The sequence below is a fragment of the Setaria italica genome, chromosome VIII, assembly GCF_000263155.2.
Source record: "Setaria italica strain Yugu1 chromosome VIII, Setaria_italica_v2.0, whole genome shotgun sequence".
NCBI classification, from domain to species: Eukaryota; Viridiplantae; Streptophyta; class Magnoliopsida; order Poales; family Poaceae; genus Setaria; species Setaria italica.
Window position 1 is genome coordinate 32,667,710 of NC_028457.1, and position 19,438 is coordinate 32,687,147.

The following is a 19,438-nucleotide window of genomic DNA, read 5'->3' on the forward strand; positions in this document are numbered from 1 at the left end:
TTTGATGGATTAGGCGAGATCAGCAATTCCTCTCCCGGACTTCCATACTCCAGATTGTCTTGTCGTTAGCTGCATACCAGAGTTCGGAAGTCCCAAGCAAGATACATTTCTCGGAATGCCAGCTGCTGCCTGTCAGCATGAAGGAAATCACAGGGCCAGCAGAATTCCAGTATCGCCATGAAGGAAATCACAGGGTCAGTATATGCGGCCTCCGGGACCTTCTACAGCATGCCCCGGGGCGAGTAATCCTGTCGTCTCTACACAGTTTATTCGTGCGTGTAATTACCTGCGGTAATTAAATAAGCTCGTAAGGAGTAGCATATCATCGATGCCCGCGGATTTAATTTGCGTGTGTGTTTTCTTTTGGAGAAAATAATGTTTCGTCCGCTTCTTTGGATGGCTGGCGTTCATGCTTTGCAACTGCCTGCTGCTCAATTGCATCGATGATGGGCCACTAGTTTAACGTGCTGCGTTGCTCGTTATATTGGGCCGAAACTAGATGGCCGGCCCACCACGGGATGGAGAGCGCGCGCCGCCTGGGTCCGGCCCGCTGGGTGGGTGGGGAGCTAACGCGTGGGAAGCCAGATGTTTACTACCAAATTGCCTCTCCAAACAGCGGTAAATCAAGCTATAAGCCAAAGATTCATCCCTCGCAATGTCTCTTCGGAGACATCCTCCTAAATTGGAACAATATTAGCATGACCCCTCTCGAAGGATGACGTGCATAAATTGAGGACTCGTCCAAAGTCCAAATTTTTTTAAGTTTTCGTGCACCAGTCCCTGGTTTATTCGCATCCATGCTCATGGCACCTTCTTTCCACGTCGTCACTGAGCCACAAGGTGACTTCACATTTTTTGTGTTCCCGCTGTTGTCATCTTTCAGCTTCCTTCTTTCTTTTTAACAAAATAACTCAGTTTACTTCCAATAAAAATAAGAAAAATTCATTGTCTCCATCACAAAAAATCAGCTAAAACACTAATATCCATTTAAAAGCACATATTTATACACAAACATGCGTGTGGCAGAGAGACCTTAGATGGATGATAATTTACGTGTCCCTTGAACATCCACACGATGGCATGACCTTAGAGTTGACATTTCGATGGGCGTATCGTAATACAATCTCTTTTAGAATGCATGTCAAATCCATGCGTGTGTTCTTCGTTTCTTCAATTTAGCGTCTTTCGGTAGCGCAAGTCCATGCACGTTGTCGTTGTCAAGATTTGCGGATCAAGACTCTAGACTAGTAAATTTTCTTTTATGCGCGTAAGGCTTCGGATGGTGGCGTAGGAGACACGGGGTTAGACTGGTTCGGGCAAAAGGAGGTCCTACGTCCAGTATCGAGGCTGCTCGTGTTACCCACGCGGGGTTCTGTAGTAGGGGTTACAGAACTGTAGTCTATATCTGTGAACTCACAATTTCATTATCTGAACTGTAGTTTATATCTGTGAACTCGTGAAATGGAGAGCTCTGTTTGCTCTTTTTGAAGTTATTTTCAGAAGTTGAAAGGCGAGTTGTCTCTTTTCTTGAAACCTTTTTCGTTTCAAAAGTTGTCTATTTTCTCTTTTGTGGTTGTCGCCTTACCCCTCTGATTAACAATCTAGAGTTCTAGACACTTGTATTTGAATTCTTGTCGAATCCAATATTTTATGACACTTCGATCATATGTCCCCTCATATCCATTAGTTTTAAAAATTCTATGTTTTTTTGTATAGCCCATTTGAAAAGCTGAAATCTTTTCCATGACCCTACATTTTTTTTTGCAAATGGATCCTACATAAACTGGACGAATTCTTATGAAACTAATTAAAATTGTAGGTGTACGAAACCGATTCGAAGTTTTTTTTCCCCCAGAAAAAACAGTGATTTTTGCGCAGAGAGAAAGAAAACAACACAAGAAACGGCCTAGATTTCTTATTGGGCTCGGCCCATATGTGACGCGGTGAGCCGAGGAATCCACGTATTTTTCGGCCTGCCACTGCTATTCCCTTCTCTCCCCTGACGCGCACGCACACCACTACCGCAGCGCCCGGAGCAGGAGCACGCCGCCGGGTCACCGGAATCCGCAGCTTCCCCGCTCCCGTCCGTGTCTGGTACTACCCTCTCCTTACACCTCCGGCCTCCTTCTCCACTTACGCCTGCTGTGCCGCTCACTTCCCCGGCCATAGCTAGCTCCCGCTGCCCGTACCGACTTTTTTTTGTATTTTGGTCCTTTTCGCGAAAAAATCTCACAAATAGGCTCCTGGCGAAACTAATTCCGAAAATTGACCCTTAGCTTGGTGTCAGGATGGCTGGCACCAAGGTATAACATCAAGGTCCCCCCACCGCGCCTCCGACGTGACGCCGGCCCGCTGACGTGGTGCCGAGGCTTGGCGCCATAGATCTTGGCGCCAAGCCTTGGCGCAAGCCTTCCTCCATATATACCGCCCCTTCTTCCTGCCCGAGAGTTCCTCCTCATTATTCTCCATTCTCTCGGGTTTTTACTCTCCCTACTTCGCCCTAGTCTACGAATCGACATTGTAGCTTAGGAAACTTTCATTTGATCCGTGGATCCTGAAGAGCAAGGTATCCTCTCTCCGTCGTACCTTTTTTTCATATCGATTCGCTATATATTTCTTGCATTTTTGAACTTAGGGTTTCATGCAAATGTAGGATGACGAGGCGTGGAAAAGCTAAGAAACTAAGGTAATCTCAACGCACGTAGTTATATTATATACTCATTGTTGTGGATCAAATGAAAAAACCTTAATTGTAGGTTTATTGTTAAGTGCGTTTGATTCATAGAACGAAATAAACTAAATTGTAGTTATGGCGCAAAGAAGACCGGAAATGCGTTCGATCCATTGCCTCTGCCTAGTGGTGTTCCAGTGCCGATGTGCTTTTGCGGCGATCCTTGCAAGGTAGCCAAGTCCGAAGAACATGCCACGTATAGGCAGAGGTATTGGATGTGTTCCAACTTTGCGTTTGAACCTACACTTCGTCAGCACCGCATTAACATGTTGGTAAGGAAATATTGTTGTCTTATAATTATTGTCCATAATTTTTTTGTTTTATAACAATTGCATTTGTTGTAGACCCTTCCACCGCTATGTGATTTTGAGCAGTGGATCGACACTGAGATCAATCCTGAAGACAAGGAGTTTTTGAAGTATATGATGCGCTGGGATGCAGAGAGGAAGGAGGTGTACGAGAAGAGGCTCATAGAGGAGGCTGCGGAAAAGGAGCACAAGGAAGAGGAGGAAAGGAGGCGGGTTGCTGCGAACAGGGAGGAGAGAGAAGAAGCTTGAGCGGGCACGCTGAGCGAAAGCAGCGGTTGAGGAGAATCCCGATGCCTTAAGGAAGGGAAAGTGGCCTCGTTGCACTCAGTAGCCATATTTAGGTTCTAGTTCTATGCTTTACTAGCAGAAATGCCCGTGCGTGCTATGGGTCATTACTTGCTGTCACGTTATTATACGTTTGTTCGTACCATTTTTGAACTTTGAACAAGAATTTTCATTTGCAAGACCTGCGCTCTCTGTGCCCAATGTTGCCCATCAAGCTTAGCACAAATAAATAATAAAAACAATCAATGAAGTATTTTTCAGACATAAGGAAGTAATTTTTTAAGTTGGAACAATATTAGCATGACCCCTCTCGAAGGATGACGTGCATAAATTGAGGACTTGTCCAAAGTCCAAATTTTTTTAAGTTTTCGTGCACCAGTCCCTGGTTTATTCGCATCCATGCTCATGGCACCTTCTTTCCACGTCCTTGGATCTTTCTCCACTGATCTACAGGTGACTTCACATTTTTTGTGCTCCCGCTGTTGTCATCTTTCAGCTTCCTTCTTTCTTTTTAACAAAATAACTCAGTTTACTTCCAATAAAAATTCATTGTCTCCATCACAAAAAATCAGCTAAAACACTAATATCCATTTAAAAGCACATATTTATACACAAACATGCATGTGGCAGAGAGACCTTAGATGGTTGATAATTTACGTGTTCCTTGAACATCCACACGATGGCATGACCTTAGAGTTGACATTTCAATGGGCGTGTCGTAATACAATCTCTTTTAGAATGCATGTCAAATCCATACGTGTGTTCTTCGTTTCTTCAATTTAGCGTCTTTTGGTAGCGCAAGTCCATGCACGTCGATCTCACCACAGTCCACCCACGCAACCAAACAGGTAGCCCTTGAACTTGCCCCTTCCCTGCTCACCCAAAGACCACAAAATCATATGAAAACTACCCAAAGGCCACAAAATCATATGAAAACTAGTAACTGATGAAGAGTCAGCAGAGAATAATAATAATGATGATGCTGGTTCCAAATTAAATGTACATGTGCAGGAGGAATAGGCTACGTTTCAAATGTTAAAAGGGAGTAGAAGATGAGTGGGGAGCACGTCGGAACATGAATATATATGGAAGAACATGGTATGGCATTCTTTTTTTTTAATTTGTAGACCAGATTGGCAAATCATCAGTTGAAAACGGTATGTCGCATCTTGATGATCTTTAGTCATCGTCAGCAGTTTGGTAGTAAATTGTTGTTCTTTTGTGTCTTATAGTAAACTGAAACAAGATGCGAATGCGATACACGCCAAGCCTAGAATTCTCCTCCCATTTTTGTTCAACACACAAAAAAAGAAGTTTGTGTTGGTCTCCTAGCAATTAGCTCCACCTAAACAACTCGTTTTCGAACCCTCCAAGAAACCAAAAAAAAAAAAATGAGACCTTGGAGCTAGTCACCAGGTTGGGCATGTTCTCTGCACTACTCTGATCAGCAAATGAGACGGTGCACAGCTGTGTGGAGCGTGACGTGTGACGGAGCTGACCTTGGGATCGGCGCGGCCGGGCCGGATCGGCTGGCGGTCGTCGAGATCAGCGGCGTCGCTGCGGAGGCGGCGGTGGCGTGGCCGGTGCCGGTGGCGCCGCTCGCGGTCGTCGTCTCCCCCGTCGCTGGCCGCCGAGGACCAATGACGCCTGTCCCTGTCTTCGTCGGCACCGGGTGCCTCGGCCGCGGCAGCGTTGGCGATGGCGGCGTTCCCGACGAAGCTGGACCAGGAGAGCGCCTTCCTGCGTCGCTGCATCCGTGCGGCGCGGATCTTGGTGAAGTCCACCGAGTAGTCCGGCAGCGCGCCGCCCTCCCACCCCCCGAACGCCGGCACCGACGCCCGCGGTGGCCGCTGCTGCTGCTTCCCCTGCACACACACACACACACATACACACGCACGCACGCACGCATGTTACAGCTGCCACCGACCGAGCTGCATGAGTGAACGTAACGGAGGCTGCGTGCACCGGCCCTCACCTGATCCGTTTGTCGCGCCATTGACGATGGCACGAAGGTCGACCAGACGACGAGAGAGTGGAGAGTACAGGAGGAGAAAGACAGCTGCTTGCCGTTGATGGTTGTAGATTACAAGCCTGTGTGAATTGATTTTATACCCGGCCGGCGGGATTATCAGCGAGAGGGAGAGCTTAGTCATCGAGGGGTTTCTGACTTCTGAGGCGTGTTCGAGAGGCCACGTCGACCTCCGGCGCGGCTGGCACAGCGCTGCGTGATGTGTACGTGGCGCAGCGAGCTGTCCGGGCGTTGGACATGGCCTGTGCCAATCAGGCAGATGCTGGCTCTGGATGGATATGGCACTTTGTTCTCCTGCTGTCACGACGATCGCGCAGGATTTTCCGAACTGTCGAAGTTCTTTTCTTTTTGGATCGTCACAGGAACCTACGCCCAGTATGTAGATGTGTATTATACTCGTGTTTGTTGTGTGCAAATCTACAGTTGTTTCAAACCACTATTGTTCATGGTTTATGATTTTTTTTTTCCTGCTAGGAAAGAAACAACAGCTCGTCAGAGTTCAGACAATGGGCTCTTCAGACTTCAGAGTTCAACGGTCTCCCATATGCGTTGCGCACTCCTGAGATTATCAGGGCATCTTTTCAGAGTTCATGGGAGACCAAGCGTTCTGGGCCTTCAGACTGGTTGGAAGCTGATTCCGACTCCGAACAACGAACGCCCGCCATCCAGGCCGGATGGGCCCAGTTGAGATCCAGTCTCCGCAGCCAGATTTCGGTCGGTGAGGCCCGTACCTTGGCCAGGGCCCATCAGTACAAGCCCAATTAGTCCCATTCATGCCGCAGGATGCAGCAACACGTCTCCTTGTTCCTCCAAGAAGAATGGACGAGATCGGCGTTCTGCGAGAGTCCATGGAGAGTCCGTCCTCTCAAGTCTCATAGTTCATCGTTGTCCTGTTAGGCCGTCGTCACTTCTCAAATAAACACACTTCCTCCATGTACAATAAACAAGGTAAAGCTCGCCTCTTGTCCATCCCGGCAAAGGAACCTGAACACGAAATGGTCTAATAACCTCTTGATAACCTCTTGAAGTCAGAATTCAGCTCTTGGAAGCATGGACCTACTTCGAATCTTACAAAGGTTACTATAAAACCAAGACAAACATGCAAATTTCAGGTCCGCATCAAAGCTTCAAGTAAATTGTAAGCTCATACGACTCGAATAAGGTAGTTCCCCGAGCAGACATAACCTCCAGCAAGACTACAAGTGAAGAAAACAGAGTATCCATACCATAGTCTACAGAGCAAAAAGCTTACATTATCCAGGAACGAGTCAAAAGTATATGATTGCAATTTAAGTACAGCGTAGAGCATGCCCGCAGATTTCGGACGTACCGGATGGTGACAGGAAACATAAAAGGTCTGGACTAATGATAGCACTAATCCACTTTGGTGAGCTTTATGATAGTTCTTCGGCACCTTCCCTGAAATGCGCAGCAAAAGCTCGACCAGTTGGCGGACATCGTCGTCTTTATGTATGATTTCAGTAAGCTTGAGGTTCTCGCACCGGACATCCAGGCTTTGGCACTGGGAAGATGCGGGCTTGTTGGGTTTGTGCGTTCCTTTCTTTTTCTTAGAATCATTCAAGAACTCTTGGCACTTGGCAGCGTATAATTTGTAAGGTGATGAACCAAATTTATCAGCACAAGAGGTTAAAAAACAAACTACAGTATACCTTGCAGTGCTGCAGAGTGAGCTTCTCTAGATTAGGTGAATTCTGAAGAAAAAGTCCCAATGTGTGGAAATTGTCAGTAAGATCACAGTTGTCCAGTAATAAGTTCCTCAGGTTCTTGAATTCTCGGAATGGAGTGGATTCCTCACCGAGCACATGTAGTACATTAGGGGTGTGTTTGGTTTGGGAGTCGAACTGGGTTAGCACGGGTTTGACCCCATCGACCCGCGTTTAGGTGGAAATGCAGTGGATTCAGTTTGTCCCCTATAAGGAATATACCCTGTAGATGCGGGTTGGAATAGTCCGCCCAAAATGAGCGGACCACCCCGACCCACATCAACATCGTTCGTCTCCGTTCTCTCATGGGGTAGCGGCAGGCGGGGCAGGGGTGGGGGTGGCCTCCAGTTGCACGGCGGCGCGAGGCGGAGGGCCTCGCTGCACGGGGCGGGGCCGGGGAGAAGGGAGGCGTAGCCAGCACCGGGAGCTCCGCCGCCGAATCGAGAGCTGCTCCGAGCGGGGGAGAAGGTTGGGTAAAAGAAAAAAAAAGAAAATATTAGGTGGATGACATGTGGGACCTAATGGATGACAAGTGAGTCCACCAACAGATGTGGCTAACGGTGTTAAAATAGTATCCATCCCAACCTTCTCAACCCCTCCGATCAAACAAAAGACTGGATCCAACCCATCCCTCTCATCCAAATACGAGATGGGTCGAACGTAACCTAGAAAAGTGAGTCGGCTCCAATCCAACCCACGTCGTTTCAAAAAACCAAACACATGCTAGATGGAGCCAAAACACTAATGGAGTGAAAACAAAAATGGAACATTGACAAAGACAGAGAAGGCATACCATTGTTCCAAAACCTTGAAGCTCTAAACTTTTCACATTAGATACACCACAAACAAGCTTTAATAAATTGCCACTGAGTTTACTTTTAAATATAGCGATTCTGCTACCCCCTCGATGAATCAAAGCCTTGGGCAAGGCATGACATCTCATTTATTGAAATCCCACCTCCCAAGTATGCAAAATTCACAGCCAATTCAATTGACAGAGGGGTTTTGCCCTAAGATATTTTCTCAGAAGCAACTTCTGCCATAAACCATCACTACTCAGCAGTTTAAGCCGTAATTCGTAGACAAAGAGCAATTCTAGCTAAGGTTTAAAATACGTAAACTCCTGGTGTTTCTTGGCTGGGTAAACACACTTTCTTATATACTAAACAAGATAACACTTTCTGGTACCTTGTTCCTCCTGCCAAAGGTACATGGAGTCCTGGACATGAAATGGTCTGACCTCTTGAGAACCACAACCAAAACAGGGAACAAACAGATGCTGACAAATGTGTTCAAGCAAAAGCACTCAGAAAATATTGAGCTCCTAAAGTAAGCATTTAGCTCTTGCGAGGATTCACCCCCTCTAAACCTTTGCATTACCTTACTGTAAAAAAGAGACAAATATGCAAATTTCAGACAGCATCAAAGCCTCTAGTAAAATATAAGTTCATAGGACTCAAAGAAGATATTTTCTTGAGTAACCTTCAGCAAGATCACAAGTGAAGAAAACAGAGCATCGGTATTTGGTTCCATAGTTTATAGAGAAAAATATTTACATTGTCTACTAGAAACGAGTCGAAAGTATATGCTTTCCACTTTAAGTACACCTGAAGGCTGCATAGAAACATGCCCACAAATTTCAGATGAACAAGAAGGTGGCAAGACACATACAAGGACTAGAGTAATGATAGCATTAATCAACTTTGGTGAGTTTTATGCCGTTGTTTGGCAGCTTCACTGAAATGTGAGTCATAAGCTCCAACCGTTGGGGACTTCATTGTCTTCATATATGATTTCAGTAAGCTTGAGGTTCTCGTACTGGACATCCAAGCCACTGAAAAAATAACTACAAAGACATACAAGGTATACCATCATCCAGAACCCTGACACCTCTAAACTTGTCGCATTAGGTAACACTACAAAGAATCTTGAATTGATCACATCAAAGTTTACTTGTGAAAAAACTGCCCATGTGACCTCGTTAATAGATCAAATCCTTGGCAAAGATTGCTTCTGATTTACAGAAAGACGTCTGGCAAAGCGAAGAGGCACATCAAGGCACAGATGAGCAATCACAGGGGCCACGATAACCAGCACACAGTCATCAGTATTCGAACCACCAACAATAACTAAGCTCTTCAATGTCGGTGATGAAATCTCATAAAGATAGCGCCATCTGCAATTTTTCAGAACCATGATCTTCAGTGAGCGGGAGGTGATTGCAGGAATCTCACATGTGCAATCCTCCAGTTCTAGCTCCTCCAACGAGTGGCACACTGAACTGACATGCTTGGCAAAACGATTATCCAGAGCCACATTGCAGAGATACAGCCTTTTGAGCTGCCACGAACCGGAGCTCAATCCCTCACACTGCCGGGGAGGATCTGGGTTGCAGTACTTCATTGCGCGACGGAGCCATCCCCCTGCCTGTTTGTCCGCAAAGTTAGGTGCCCTGCTCGTATTGACATGCAACCTCAAGGAATCCAACTGAGAGATGTTGCAGCGATGCATCAGGTTCTCGGTGAAATCCTCAAAATCCTCCCACTCCCTGTCATTGTTGCTAATGCTGTTGTTTTCGTCGTCCGAGTCCTCATAGCTGTCAAGGTCGGAGTCGGAGTAGTCAGGGTTGGGGGCGGGGTGGTTGTTGGGAGCACTTCCTGCCGCAGTCCTGAACTCATCGTGGTCGACGTCCAGGCACGGCACGGAGCGCCAGAGGTGCCTCCAGCGCGTGGACAGCACGCACGTCTGCACCGCCTGCCGGGCCTTCAGCAAGGACATGATGGCGTGGAGGAGACTGTCCGGCAAGGAGCTCAGCCGGTCCGGCTCGACACCAGAGCTTCCGCCGCCGCTGCTTGCGAGGGCACGCTCCGTTGCGGCCTCCTCAAGCTCCATGGTGTGCCCTGCACGGAGCAGCTCCTCCGTTAGAACAAACAACGGAAAAATGAAAAAAAAATTAATCCCCAATTCCATCTGCGCAAGAACATCACAAAATCCGGGTCGATTACTAGATGAATCGCGGTGCTAGATCGGGAGCCGGCGCGGGGTTTCAAGAGATGGGGAAGCATTGATGAATTAGAACCTTGATCCCATAGGAAGATTGGAATCAAGTAGGGTTCACGACCGGGCCGAAAGCAAAACCAGTTACGGGTACGGGAAGCGGAGCGAGAGAGAGAGATGGGCGGTCGGGGAAGGGGGGCCTTACCGAGCGCCGCAGCCGGAGGCTGCCGGTGGCGGGGGAGGAGCGGATCCAGCCGGAGGAGACGGGGGCGTGAGGGAGGCGGCGCCGGCGCGAGCGGGGAAGGGGCGTTGTCTAAACCCTCGACGGCGGCGACTCGGGGATTGGGGGAGGAAGAAGAGGAGTATAGCGAGGGCCGGGCAGTTCTGGGCCGGCCCACTAGTGGCCCAGTTTCTGCGAGCGAGTTTTATATATCCCGTAATTTCGCTACGAGGATTCGTCTGCTTGTTGTTTTAACAGGATTTCTAACCATCTCCACTAAATAAAAAAGAATTTCTAACCATCTCCACTCAAACAAAAAAAATTCTAACCATCTCTAAAGTAATCCCTGCGTCAATGATTCTTATTCGATGGATTTTCAAATGAACTGATTTCATTTTGTTTTTTATTTGCAACATTTTTTTTTTGAATAAGCTAGTCACCATGGTAGCAGATTGGATTGTGACCGCGTGCTTCTGTATAGCATTAAGAAAGTAAGAAATGCTGCATTTCTTTGCTAGTGACTGATCTGTTTGTTTTGCCAATTGCCGTCACACGTGTAACAAAATGCTGTGAAAGGAGCTTAATTGCTTGAAACTCTATTGCCTGGAAGTCTGGGAGGTAAAGGCGTACTTAATCGAGAAAAATGCATGCATGTCAAAGCATAGTAGCTCAAGGTATTTTTCATATACAGTTTGCATATACATAATATAGGGGATCCATACAGGAGATATCTGCACAGTATGAAAAGATCGCTGATGAATTCGAGTTGGTGTTTAGCTTTCGAAAGTATGTACCTCTGCCTAGTCCCAAAAAGGATCCAGGAAGAAAGAAAAAAACAGAAGAAAGCATGAGATTTCAGGGCCCAATTTTTAAGCTTGCAGTGTTTCATAAATTGGAGACAGTTCCAGTATGGAAAACACAGAAGCAAACATGTAAGTGGGCAGTGGACAGAAACACGCAGTACATAGGGCTTAAAGCACACATTTTCCAGAGGCAATCATTCCTTAAGCAAGGAAAATGAGTAAAAGCCAGTAGCATATCTAGTCAATAGATCAAAAGGCCTGCATCACCTAGAAATTAGTCAAAAGTATAGGCTTCAACCTAGTGCATCTGAAGGGAGCATATAATGTGCACATAAATTCTACATGAACCATAAGGTGAGATACATAGAAGGCCTGGGCTAACAATAACACTAATTAACTTTGGTGAGCTTAATGTTTTTTCTGTGACAGATTCACTGAAACACGCAGCAGAAGCTGTAGGAGGTGGGGGCCATAGCCATGTCTATATATGATTTCAACCTTGAGGTTCTCACACAGCAAATCCAGGCCATGGAGCACAGAAGATGAAATCTTGTTAAGTATGGGTGTTCCTTTCTTTTTGTTAGGACATTTTGGGAACTGCGGGCAGCATAAAAGATGTAAGATGGTGAACTATATTGGTTAACTAAGAAGTTTAAAACCAAACTACAGTATACCTGGCAGTGCCGCAAAGTGAGCTTCTCCAGAATAGGTGAACTCTGAAGAAAGAATGCCAATGTATGGCAGTCGTCACTGAGATCACAGTTGACAAGCAATAAGTTTCTCAGGTTCTTGAATTCCAGGAATGTGGGTTCCTTAGCGAGCACCTGTAGTGCATTAGATAGCATCATAGCATTATTGGAGGGAATAAAATGGAACATTACCAGAGACAAAAGGCATACCTTTGTCCCGACACCCGACAACTCTAAACTTGTCACTTTGGATATACTACAAAGAAACTTGAATTGATCGCCACAAAGTCTACTTGTGAATGCTCCATATCTGTGACTTTGCAGATGAATCAAAGCCTTGGCAGGGGATGTCACCTCGTTATTGAAATGCCACCACAAAAGTGGTCAACATTCACAGCCAGGTGCAGATATGCGACAGCAGGGGCCAAGATAACCAGTACACAGTCATCAGTATTCGAGCTGCCATCAATAACCAATGTCTTCAGTGTGGTGGATGTAATCTTAGAAAGATTGCACCATCTGCAGTTTTTCAGAATAAGTGTCTTCAGCGAGTGGGAGGTGATTGACCGAATTTTACATGTGCAATCGTCCAGGTCCAAATCCTCCAAAGAGTGGCATACTGACCTAACATGCTTCACGAAATGATTATCCAGAATTACATGGCAGAGATGCAGCCTTTTGAGACACCAAGAGCCGGAGCTCAATCCCACATGCTGACTGGCACGATCTGGGGCAAAATATTTCATCGTGCAACGGAGCCATCTGCTGCCTGTCTATCTCCAAACTCAGGTGCTCTGCTCCCAATAATATGCAGCCGGAATGAATCCAACTGTGCAATGTTACAACGAAGCATCAGGTTTGCAGTGAAATCCTCAAAATCCTCCCAGTCCTTGTCCTTCTCCTTGTCCTTGTGATTGTCGTCGTCAACGTTAGCATCAGAGCTGCCAAGATTGGAGCCTGAGCAGTCACCATCGGAATCACTGTCAGAATCAGGGGTGTCATCATCAGAGTCATGGATGTCATCATCGGAGTCAGAGTTATCATCCCCGAGCGAGTCAGAGTTGTCGTCAGAAGCAATCACTGTATTGAACACATTGCGGTCGACACCAAGCCCGACGCCGAGCCATGGCCGGCGCCAGTGGTGCCTCCACTGGTCGTCGTTGGAGTCAGAGCTGTGGTCACCGCTGGAGTAAGAGCCGTCTTCAGAGGCACGCGCCGTCTTCTTGAACTCATCGTGGTCGACGTCGAGGCACGGCACGGAGCGCAAGAGGTGCCTCCACCGCTTGGACAGCACGCATGTCTGGACCACCTGCCGAGCCTTCATGAAGGACATCGATGACATGGAGGAGGCAGTCCGGCAGGGCGCTCAGCCAGTCCGGGCCGCCGGCCGAGCATCCGCCGCTTGCGCGGGCCCGCTTCCTGAAGGCCTTCTCAAGCTCCATGGCATGCCCTGCTCGGAGCAGCACCTCGTTAGAATACGAAGCAACCCACGAACAAACAAAAAAAAAATCCCCATTTCCATCTACCCAAGAACACCACAAACTGATTCGGTTCTATTACTAGATGAGACGCGCTGCTAGATCGGGAACCGGCGCAAGATTTCAAGAAATGGCGAGGGGCGCTGCTGCATTAGAGCCTTGTTGCCTTAACATCATCGGAAGATTGGAATCGAACAAAGGCCAAAAGCAAACCAGTCACCGGCACGGGGCGAAAGATTGGAGGGAGGTCGGGGGAATGGGGCTTACCGAGCGTCGCAGCCTGAGCGTGTTGTAGGGGAGGAGCGGCTCCGGCCGGAGGCGGCGCGGGGGGTGAGATGGGTGGCGCCGGCGCCGGCGCGAGCGGTGAAGGAGTTGCCTGAACCCTCGAAGGCTCGACGTGGGGAAGGAAATGGGGAGGAGGACACAGACGGCGCCGAGCAGTTCTGGGCCGGCCCACTTCAACGAGGAATACAGACCATGTGAAAAAAAGAATCTTTTTTTTTTGAAAGGAAAAGGGCACGAGATTGTGCCTATTTCATTGATAAAGATGGGTTACAGCCGGCTAGCCGGTTAGGAAAAAGGATAAAGGAAAAAAGGCAGAGAGGTCCCCCCGCGTGTGACATCTAAGAAAGGATCGCCGCTAAAGCTCTGGCACCTGCTGTTACCCACATGTTGGTAGAGAGTTTGATTTTTGCAATTAGCGATGTCGTCGGGGAACCCTGATGGCGGAAGATGCGCGAGTTTCGCTCGTTCCATATTTCCCACATAATAAGGAGAGTGAGACTTCGGGACGCTTTTCGCGGGATTCCTGTCGTTGATGTGATGTTTGTCCACCACTCGATGGCCGTTGTGCTGTGTTTCCATTGGTTTGGTTTCAGATTCTCTTGTGACAACCATTGTGCTACTAGGTTCCAAATCTGCTTTGTGTATCTGCAGTCAGATAAGAGATGGTGAGCAGTCTCCATCGTGCATCTGCACAGTGTGCATGTTGGGGTGTGGTCCCAACCCCGTTTCGCTAATCTGTCCGAAGTCCAGACCCTATTTTGGAGAATTAGCCAGGCGAAAACTTTGCATTTTGCTGGTGCCCAGGTTTGCCACACTGTTGCTAGGTCGGGCGTCTTCATGGTGCCTAGGAGTTGGGCCTTATATGCTGACGCAGCGGTGTACTGACCGTTTCGTGTGAATTTCCATGTAATGGCGTCCTCCTGGGTCGGGTTTAAATTGGATTGTTGGATTAGAAGCCAGAGAGCTATGAATTCATTCAAAAGTGTGTTTGTAAGACCTGATGTGGGTTGAAGATCTCTGATCCAGTTATTGTTGTCGAGAGCCGCTCGCACTGACTTCTTCTTCCCTTTGGTTTTTGCGTAGAGTTGTGGAGCAATGTCTTTCGGTCGTCGGCCTGTAACCCACGCATCTTGCCAGAAAAGAGTCTTGTCCCCATTGCCGAGTTGTATCATCGTACATGCAGCGAAGAGCAGTCTGTCACGGTCGTCACATGGAGTTGCGGTTCCGACCCACGTCTTGTCCGAGGAAACCCATTCCTGCCAGAGCCATCTGAGGCGGAGTGCTCTTGCGAATTTGTGAAGATCGAGGATGCCCACGCCGCCATTCTCTTTCGGTAAAGTTGTCCTTGTTCAGTTGATCTTGCATTTTCCCCCGGTGAGTTCGTTGTCTCCCGCCCATAGAAAACGTTTCCTGATTTTGTCGATTTCCTCTAGCACTTCTTTGGGAGTTCTGAGAGCCGTGAGGGTGTATATCGGCTGTGAGGATAGGACGGATTTGGTGAGGCATAACCGGCCGGCCTGTGTAAGGTTCCTTCCCTTCCACTTGGACAGCTTGCTCGCCATTTTGTCGATTAGAGGTTGGAAGTCTATTCGACGAAGCCGTTGAACCGTTAGAGGGAGGCCCAGGTATTTTATCGGGAAATTCTTTTGTGACACTGGGAGGTTGCAGAGCACTTCTGTGATATTAACGTGGGAGCAGCTTATTGTTGTAACACTAGTTTTTTGTATGTTCGTCTTGAGGCCTGTCGCTTCTCCGAAATTTTGCAGGAGGTTCTTCAGGTTTGTGACATCCCTTGTGGTAGGTTTAATGAAAATCACCGCGTCGTCGGCGTACATTGATGTTCTCATTTTTGCCGCTCGGTTATTTAGTTTTTGGAGCAGTCTCTTTTCCGTGGCAGCCGAAAGCAGGTACTATAGTGGGTCTATCGCTAGGATGAAAAGGAGTGGTGAGAGCGGGTCCCCTTGGCGTAGTCCTCTTCCATGTTGTATGTGTTCTAGGGGTAGGCCGTTTAGAGAAATTCGCGATGTTGACGTGGACAGGATAGCTGCAATCCAGTTCCTCCATTTCGGTGGGAAACCTCTGCGTTGCATCATGGTGAGGAGGTAGTCCCATCGTACTGAGTCAAAGGCCTTAGAGATGTCAAGCTTCATAAGCAGTGTTGGCTGACTGTGTCTATGGAATCGGCGTGCCAGGTTCTGGACGTAGAGGAAGTTATCATGGATGCTTCGGCCTTTGATGAAAGCGCTTTGGCACGGTGAGACCAACTGGTTCATGAAGGGGGATAGACGTAGGGCTAAGGTCTTAGTGATAATCTTCGCAATGGCGTGGATCAGGCTGATGGGCCTGTAATCAGTTATGTTCTCTGCCCCTTCCTTTTTGGGTATTAGAATTATAGTTGCTTTGTTAAGTAGGTTGAGGTCTGCGCAGCGAGAGTTGAAGAAAGACGCTATTGCCGCCATGAGGTCTCCTTTGATTGTCTCCCAGCAGGTGGTGAAGAAGAGGCCTGTAAAACCATCTGGACCGGGCGCCTTGTTTTTTGGCATCTGTGAGACGGCCCGTCGGATTTCATCTTCGGTGAATGGGTTATCGAGCGAAGACAGATCGACAGACGGGAAGGTTAGGGCTGACCAGTTTAAGTCAAGCGTTCTGTGCGGCGGCTCTCGCATAACATTTGTGAAATGATCTTGCACTATGTGTTGTTTGTCGTGATGGGTGAATGCCCAGCCATTGTCGCTACTCAGTTTTTGAATGAAGTTTTTTCTCTTTCGACCATTGGCCTTCAGGTGAAAAAATCTTGTGTTAGCATCTCCTTCTTTAAGATATGTGACCCTGGAGCATTGTTTTTTTCTAGCTCGTTCGATGACTGCCCATCCCATGAGACGCTTTTTGAGCTTGCTTCTTAGAAGCGTTTCTGCCGTAGAAAGGGCACGGTTATCTTGTGCCTCATCTAGGAGAAGAATGATTTCTCGGGCCATGTATATCTTCATTTTCATGTCCGAGAGCATGGATTCACTCCAGCGTCTGAGCGCCTGCGATGTCACGTAAAGCTTATGGCCCAGTCTGTGAAAAGGCTCCGTGTGATGAGTCGGTTTGTTCCAAGCCGTGGAGACGATCTGTTGGAAGTTTGGCAAACGTACCCAGAAGTTTTCGAATTTGAAGGTAGGCGGGCGTCGGAGGGTGGCATGGTTGGTGATAAGTAGTGGAGAGTGGTCGGAGTGGTATGATGATAGTGCGTGCAGAAGGCAATTATCAAATCGGAGGTCCCAGCTTTGATTGTAGAAAACTCTGTCGAGGCGGACAAGCGTCGGTGTAGTACGTTCATTGCTCCATGTGAAGCGTCGGTTTTGCAAGTGTAGCTCCTTTAAACCACAGTAAGCGATGGTGTTTCTGAATCTATTCATAAGACGCCGGTTGAGGTTCATGTTGTTTTTATCTCTTGCGCGATAGATTAAATTGAAGTCCCCTAGGATTAGCCACTTTGTGTCGTCCGGTGGTTTTAACCTCCGCATATGTCTTAGGAAACCTTCTTTTTCGGGTCTACGTGTCGGGCCATATACCACTGTCAGCTTGAAGGTGGTCATGCAGTGTCGGATTGTGACTTCCGCCGATATGGAATATCGACCAATAGTTACGTTTTGCGTTTGTACCGCCGTATCGTTCCACAGTAGGAGAATCCCTCCTTTGGTGCCTATCGCCGGTTTATATGCAAAGTTGTCTAATTTGTAGGCTCCTAGAAAGGCGGCCAAGCTGGAGTCGATAGATTGTAGCTTTGTTTCTTGGAGACATGCAATGTGACACGGTGTCGATCTCAACACGTCATGTACAGGAAGGCAGCGTGCTGCCGCATTTAGGCCTCTAACGTTCCACGATAAAATGTCCACGTTACCGTACGTCATGTACCAATTTTGACCTCATTTAGAAGAATTATCGTAGCAGCGTGTTTGTCGGTAAGCTTTTCAGTGGTTATGTAGACGGTGCTGCATGTGGTTGTTGCTGTTGTTAGACGTGGCCTAGAAACGACGTGGGTATCAGTTCCCCTAAGTTTGACGGTAGTTTTTAGGTTCGTGGTACAGACGGATGCCCGAAGGTCGAAGCCAGCAGGGTGATTAAGCGTAAAAGCCCGAAGGTCGCAGCCAGCAGGGCTATGCAGTACATATGGTGATACAAATGATAAGGCGGATGACATGTAGTGTCGGTAGACGCTCGGAGCCGATGTCGCCGCTCTAGACTGTGGGGTCCCCATTAAGCTGCTGAATGTCCGCCACGGCCATTCCTGCATGATTGAGGAGCGCATCATCTAGCATGTCCGCGCCTTCATCGTCCAAACCAAAGATGGCTGTCAGAGCAGCCACTATGGTTTCCGGTATAGGTCCTTGGAAGCTTGACAGGAAGTCGCGAAGGACTTCGTCAACAGGCGCCGTTTCTTCAGAGGTGAGTCCCAGCTTGCGACATAAGTTCCACTGTGCTTTCTCAGTCACCGAGATGGAGGGCTTCCGTGCCAGCCGCGCACTCCTCCGCACCGCCTTCATGTCGAAAGTACGGCGTTGACGTTGGCGACGCGGTTCCGGGGCTTGGATCAGTGGTGGAGTAGGAGTGCAGAAAAGCGAGTTGATCTCCAGGAGGTCCAAGTCCTCCTCCCTCTGTCCGGTCGGTGGGCTGGCCTGCCCCACGTGCCCACTGAGGCCCAAGACCGCCGGCCCAATCTGGCGATCCGCCGAGTCAGCAGATTTGTTTGTGTGGGCCAGCGGCCCGGCCATCGGTGAGTAGTGGGCTCCTTGTGCCGCTGGGCCGTCTGGCGTCGTCATCCGGAGGGGCGTTCGGCCCGGCGTGGGAGAGCCGTGGAAGGAGGCCCCGGGCGCCATCGGCCCATCAGAGCCGCTCATGTTCGGGCCCAGCGGGGAGAGTCGATGGCCCAGAAGAGGCAGCCCATGGACCGATGGCCCAGCAGGCTGCCGCTCCCGAATCAGGTCGTCGAGTGGCCCAAAGTGGCCTGCTTGATGCCGACCGTCATGGCGTCGAGCGCCCGCTCGACGTCGGCCACCGTCGGCGATGGCGTCGTCGGGAGGGGCGCCGCCCTTGTCGATGGCGTCGCCGGGAGAAGTGCCGCCCGTAGGGTGTCGAAGACTCGGGGCAGCGGGATGCTTGCGGACCAGGCTTTTTCCCCCGGGGCTGTGTCGTCGAAGCCCAGGCGGTCGGCGAGCCAGGAGATCTTGCGGGCATAGCCGTCGTCGTGGAGGTTCCCTTCCCTGTCTTCCAGATCAACACGGTTAGCGGGTGACATTACCTTGCTACTGTGCATCAGCGTGGACATCTGGGCTTGGAACAGAGCTCGGAGGTTGGGCGCGGGGAGGATGCTCTGCTCCTGGATGCCGATGGTCTGATGACGTCCTTGTGGCGGCGCATAGCTGCGGCGGGGTGGTGACCTGGTACGGTCACGGCGCCCTGCATCCGCGCAGCCCCAGTATGCATCGCCGAATTTGCGGCCATGGCCTGGGTGGTTGTAGTCCGGTTGGTCGTCGTCGTCGTTGTCGTCGTCGTCGCCGCGGCACTTGTCCGGCCAGATGAAGTCGCTTTTGCAGGATTGCTGGGCCGGCCGGAGCTTGGGGCGGCCCCAGTCGTTCTGGCGAACGTGGTGTCCCCTGCCGTGTCCACCCGCAGCCGCGTCGGCTTCACCGGAGGCTCCGCGCCCGCCGCCGCCGCTGACTTCAGAGGCTCCGCTTCTCCCGCGTCGCTGGTCCTCCCGTCGTCGGTCGCCGTGGTCATCATGGTTCCGAGGAGCTGGCTCCCGCGGTGGTCGCGGCAGCATAGCCGGGAAGCACGACCTGGCATCGGATGGGGCGCCATCCACCAGGCCGTATCGCCATTCGTACCGCCGGCGGATCAGGGTGA

General features: G+C 49.2%; 2 protein-coding genes across 4 annotated transcripts; both read right to left on the reverse strand.

Moving 5' to 3' along the window:
• Window positions 1-3,615: 3,615 nt before the first annotated feature.
• On the reverse strand, window positions 3,616-5,441 carry LOC101762266. Its single transcript, XM_004979584.2, has 3 exons — window positions 5,300-5,441; window positions 4,824-5,189; window positions 3,616-4,196 (listed from the first exon to the last, which is right to left on the reverse strand). Exons 1-3 carry the CDS (start codon window positions 5,318-5,320, stop codon window positions 4,143-4,145), a joined length of 441 nt encoding a protein of 146 aa, XP_004979641.1. The 5' UTR covers window positions 5,321-5,441; the 3' UTR covers window positions 3,616-4,142.
• Window positions 5,442-8,533: 3,092 nt separating this feature from the next.
• On the reverse strand, window positions 8,534-13,691 carry LOC101763078 (putative F-box/FBD/LRR-repeat protein At5g56810). 3 transcript variants are annotated; one of them, XM_022829349.1, is made up of 6 exons: window positions 13,532-13,690; window positions 12,411-13,236; window positions 11,997-12,305; window positions 11,772-11,921; window positions 10,280-11,694; window positions 8,534-9,977 (listed from the first exon to the last, which is right to left on the reverse strand). In XM_022829349.1, exon 6 carries the CDS (start codon window positions 9,967-9,969, stop codon window positions 9,067-9,069), a length of 903 nt encoding a protein of 300 aa, XP_022685084.1. In that variant the 5' UTR covers window positions 9,970-9,977; window positions 10,280-11,694; window positions 11,772-11,921; window positions 11,997-12,305; window positions 12,411-13,236; window positions 13,532-13,690; the 3' UTR covers window positions 8,534-9,066. The 3 variants fall into 3 exon arrangements, with proteins under 3 accessions (XP_022685084.1, XP_022685083.1, XP_012703426.2); XM_022829348.1 differs by having other exon boundaries at window positions 11,997-13,236; XM_012847972.3 differs by lacking the exon at window positions 10,280-11,694 and having other exon boundaries at window positions 11,997-13,236; window positions 13,532-13,691.
• Between the last annotated feature and the right edge of the window lie 5,747 nt (window positions 13,692-19,438).

Excerpts from the sequence above, each read along its gene's own strand:
- LOC101763078 (XM_012847972.3), bottom strand. The coding sequence starts at position 9,969 with ATGGAGCTTGAGGAGGCCGCAACGGAGCGTGCCCTCGCAAGCAGCGGC.
- LOC101762266 (XM_004979584.2), bottom strand. The coding sequence starts at position 5,320 with ATGGCGCGACAAACGGATCAG. Across the intron at positions 5,190-5,299 it reads TGGCGCGACAAACGGATCAG|GGGAAGCAGCAGCAGCGGCC; the intron begins GTGAGGGCCGGT and ends GTGTGTGTGCAG. Across the intron at positions 4,197-4,823 it reads CCGGCCGCGCCGATCCCAAG|GGAAGGGGCAAGTTCAAGGG; the intron begins GTCAGCTCCGTC and ends TTGGGTGAGCAG.